The sequence below is a fragment of the Montipora foliosa genome, chromosome 5, assembly GCF_036669935.1.
Source record: "Montipora foliosa isolate CH-2021 chromosome 5, ASM3666993v2, whole genome shotgun sequence".
Lineage (NCBI taxonomy): Eukaryota > Metazoa > Cnidaria > Anthozoa > Scleractinia > Acroporidae > Montipora > Montipora foliosa.
Genome location: NC_090873.1, coordinates 35,710,474 through 35,715,378, shown reverse-complemented (window position 1 = coordinate 35,715,378; position 4,905 = coordinate 35,710,474). Strand labels below are relative to the sequence as shown.

Sequence of the window (4,905 nt, the reverse complement as noted above, 5' to 3'; positions counted from 1 at the left end):
TATTGCGTTGAATCTTTTTCAGTCAATCAGCGGGAAACCAGTTTGTCGATAATTGAAACCGAAGCCCTAAATGCTTGTTAGACTGAATGTCACGTTATTTACATTTCATAAGAACTATGTAACCAAAATACCACACGTTCCATTTTAGCGTCGGGTTAGACAGAGATGGAAACCTTTAGATCGCGGGCTTTAGTTAGATCTAGTAGATCTCCTTGAGAGATTTGAGAGCTCTTGTAGTTCTTGAGCGTTCATCCAATCACTTACGTGAAGCTACGTGACGTAATTTGCGCGGTGGCCTCATGGTTTGTGCGCTCGACTCCGGATCGGGTGGTCCGGGTTCGGGGCCAGGCCGGGGACATTGTGTTGTGTTCTTGGGCAAGATACTTTACTCTCACGGTGCCTCTCTCCACCCAGGTGTATAAATGGGGTACCGGCGTAATGCTGGGGGTAACCCTGCGATGGACTAGCATCCCATCCAGGGGAGAGTGCAAATACTCCTAGTCACTTCACACCACGTAAACCGGAGATAAGCGCCGGCCTGATGGGCCTTCTGGGTCGTAAGCAGTGACTAAAGAACAATTGGCTGTAAGCTGCTGGGATTGGTTGAACCGCCTTAGCGTTGCACCTATTGCTCTGTTTTGGAGGTGTCAGCGAGATTATTAGCTATTACTTGGCGCAAATTCCAGGTAGCGGAAAATTTATGAACTACTCGAGGTGCTCGCTGCTCGCAAGAAAAAGATTGATAACTGCTCGAGCTCGCAAAAATAAACACACTGCTCTCAAATCAAACTCGGTATTTTCCCGAATGATCCCGCGCGGTTGAGCACAAGATGTTCTGTCAGTCAAATCGAGGCAATGGGAAGAAAGAACTACTTCTCGCTAAATTCAATTGCAATCGGTGACACAGCAATACCCTATTTCGATTTTATTATTGAAATTGTGGTTTCCCCACCTTCCAGCGAGAGTCTACTCACATTCCAGTCGTGTAATAAATCTCTTATTGGCCAAAGCAATGGTAGTTCGAGACCGTACAAAGGAATATCGATGTTCTCCCAATACGCCCCTCGTGCTTGGTCAATATATAGAGGATATTACACGGTGGCGAGAAGATATGAATTTTATGTTTGAGTGGCAAGAACAATATCTCACGAGTGAGCGAAGCGAAGGAGTGAGATATTGTTTTTGCCACGAGAACATAAAATTCATATCTTCTAGCCAACGTGTAATGTTCTTTTTATTATATGGAGACTAAATATTAAATATTTCCGATTTTATTGTGTTTCAAAGTAGTTAAGTTTTACAAATACGGCTGCGCTTTATAAAAAAAGGCGGGAATCGTGACGTCATTGAACGATACGACACTCACAAAGGTGACATACGGAAAATACGCCACTCGGGTCCCGGATAAAGTGGCGTATGGAATCTACGAGTGGTTTAGTTCCCAGTAAAACACACTCCTACATATAATAAATATACCGCAAGCTAATATTTTGAAGTGACGTTTACTTTGCAGTTATCGGCTCCCTCTATTTTAATCTAATAAGCCCGAAACATACAAATTGTGCTTAATTAAAGTGCTGTAATAACTTCAAGAAGAATCGAACAATAGTTAACTTGTCAAAAAGCGACAAACAAGTCACAGTTCGTCTGATAGAACCAGCTTCTGTATCAATCACATCATTGCGGAAAAACTTCCTGGAAAAAGCTAATTAAGCTTGCATCTCCTGGTTTGTCATCATTTTCAACTGGCTTAGATTGGGAGGGAGGGGATGGGCATTGTAGATGGTTTTTGTGTTACCTCATCGCCGCCATTTTTGTGCACAAAATCAAAAGTTCTGGGGCTGCATGCGCACGTGTGTTCTGTCTAATATGTGTATCTTTTCTTCTTTTCTACATGTTATGTTGATATCTTAATGGTTTTTCAATCCAAAGTTGACAACCTGTAATGACATTTCTGTTTTGTTCGCATTTTACCCGCCTCGACTAGCCAATGCTCTCCGCGAGTAGCGGCCATTTTTCTTCTCCTTTGTCACGTAACAACTAAATTGCTCTAAAATTGAATTGAATTAACTGATTACAACTGATTTTTTGACACCTCCATTTGCTCCGGGGACAAAGCTACATTATACACCTTCAACTGTGAAATCTTGCCTCTGAAAATGTTCACACTTCCAAACCTTACTCCAAGCCTGGCGTTGTCCTGTGTTCCCAGTTCAAATCCGGTGCCGATGTTTTTGCTTTGAACCTCCTTTCCGTCAACCAACAATTTGGCTTCACCAGATGAGTGATTGTACGATGCACCGACAAATGTCCAGATATCTTTTGGCGTAGGAGAAGAGCTTTGGAGGATCTTCGTTCCTCCGTAATTGCGCTTTCTAAAGTGGACAATTATTTTTCCATTTGTTACACGGAGCACAACACCCAATTTGTCGGCGCTTGCCGCATAGTTAAATACAGGTCCGTCTTTTTTATAGTTAAACCAACACAACGCCGTCATCGAGAATTTCACATTCAGAGATCCACCAGGGGAGTTGATAAACTCGATGTAGCTATTGGTTTGTCCTTGAAACTCATAAGACCCGTCTGCTCTTCCATCATGCCCTGGAGCAAGAACAACATTGAGAGGATTCCCTTGGGGTACTCTATTGTTGATTTCTTTGGTTCTGTATGAGGTGTTGAGAGGGAACCAGGCGACCGGATCGGGTGGACCTTTTGTAAGAAAAAAAATATTCTGTATTTGTTACTTTAGAAAACAAGCTGCGAAGCAAACTCGCCGAGCATACGTTAATACCATTTTTGGAGAAGAAAGATAATTGAAAAAAATAAAATAAAATAGGATAGGCCTGTGACCAAAACTAAAGTAATGACAAGGGCGAGTATTGGAGCAAAGAACATGGTAGTAATAATTGCCGTGGTAATGAAATAGAATGTCGAATGTAAATAACTCTCACAAACCGAGTTCAAGGTCCGTACTCTCAGTTACGGACTGACTTTTTTTCCCTTGATTATATGAATCAACGGGAAAAACAAGGATCCTTTACTTTCAGTACGGCCCGAGGAAACGAGGTTCAGTAATAAGATGTTTATTACATCTCTGAGGTAACCAAGCGCGTGGATAAGTTAAGCGGAAGGTTCGACTGCAACAAATGATTGCATGGCATTCGTCTTTTTGAAATAGTTGCTTCCAAGATTCAAACATTTTAGGTATTTCCTTAGTAATAGAAGTAGACGTAACATTTTCTTTAAACGTTTCTCTATTGTTCCCTACATTATGGTGACTCGAAATGTGCAATTAAAAAAAAAAAGGTCATCGAGCTCGTTTTGGAGATATAACTTGCTCATGTTACTCATGTAATCATTCGACTTCGCCTATCATCAGTGTATCATGGACAAGTTTGTTCCATCGGTTCACGCTACGTTTCGCAGGAACATGAAGCACAGCTTTGACGTAATTTTTGAAATAACAAAACAGGCGTAGGTGTATTGTATTGTTCAAAAGAAATAATTAAATGTTTGTTTTATGGCACAGGCACACGTCATGAAAAGGCACTGACTACAAATATTCCTCCCGGCCGTGCGTGACCTCCTGGAGACAATTTTGTGTCAACGAGTGATGGCTACAAATACTTTTTTCCCTGTAACTGTTTTTCTAACTTAATTTTCTTTTAAAAACTTTTACAGATCAGAGGGAAAGAGTAAAACAATAAAATTATGCCATCTTAAAAAAATAGGTCACCAACTTCGTTTAGGAGACACTGGTCTCCCGCAGTCATTTACTTAGTGAACTTTGCTGGTGTGGCACATTAATTTCACCAGAACTTTATGATTATCTTCCCTGCAGGTAATATAGAGAAAGCTGCCAAGTTTAGATACAGATTTTTTCCAACAATTCGACAACTGCAGAGGACTTCTACAATAATTGCAACGATCAGCAAGCTCTTAAGAAAGCAAACCGATCTCGACAACACGCCTCCCCGATATCACCGTTTCAATTTCACTCTAGGACTAAAATGACACTTTCGTATCAGCAAAGCTATCACTCGACTTTCTTATGCGAGAGTCTAAGAGTTCTTCTCATTGCTGCTGTGCTGTGCTGTGAAAATTGTTCTTTCTGGCGAGCTTTCCCGCACGAAATGTCGCCTTTTGAAATGTTCCCAATTACGCTGTTATGAGCAGAACAGGATGCGCAGTGCAATACTAGGGAATCACCTAACCAAAGTTGCATAAGGTTGTTACCCATGTGCTTGTTCACATCTTAAAACGATTGCCTTTTTAGGTAGTGGTACTACTAAGATGGGTGGCCTCTTAGATTATTTTATATCGTAAGTAAAAGATATACGATATAGCAGAATTTAAAACCGTTTTGGCACCTGAACCTTTCATGAGGAAACTCCTTCAACAAAGGGAACCTCCACTAAAACAGGAAAATATCTTTAAACCACAGAGCATGATTTTTACAATACAGATTGCTGCCAATTTTCTTATGAAAGCGTTTGTATCTGAAATAAACAAAAAAAAAACGCTCGTTTTGGTTTTCAAATTTCCCTGGCGACGCCATCTTGAATAATTGTGACGTGTCGGGGTTGAACTTCACAACAGGGCAATCACCACGTGACAATTATTCAAGATGACGGCGCCCAGGAAATTTGAAAGTGAAAAGAAGTGGTTCTAAAATTCACTTTTTTCGATACAAACTCTATTTCGAAGAAAATTGCCAATGAAATTTGATTGCAAACATTATTTTGTTTGGTTTAAAATTGTTCATTAGTCGGAGTGGAGGTTCCCTTTGCTATAACGCACATGGAAAACTTGCTATAGAATGTTAAAAAAATTTCAATTTCAGTAGCGGGATGTAAACAGGGGACCAAACTCCAGAATACGACCCTCTAAATTAGCCAATCATAG

At 40.6% G+C, this 4,905-nt stretch overlaps 1 protein-coding gene across 3 annotated transcripts in view; it reads right to left on the bottom strand.

Moving 5' to 3' along the window:
- Nucleotides 1–1,237: 1,237 nt before the first annotated feature.
- Nucleotides 1,238–4,905, bottom strand: part of LOC138004072 (sushi, von Willebrand factor type A, EGF and pentraxin domain-containing protein 1-like) — a 15,504-nt gene continuing 11,836 nt past the window's right edge. For all 3 annotated transcript variants that reach the window (XM_068850468.1, XM_068850469.1, XM_068850470.1), the window contains one exon: nt 1,238–2,709. In XM_068850468.1, coding sequence (XP_068706569.1) covers nt 2,075–2,709 — 635 coding nt within the window. In that variant the 3' untranslated portion in view covers nt 1,238–2,074. The remainder of the gene's footprint in view (nt 2,710–4,905) is intronic.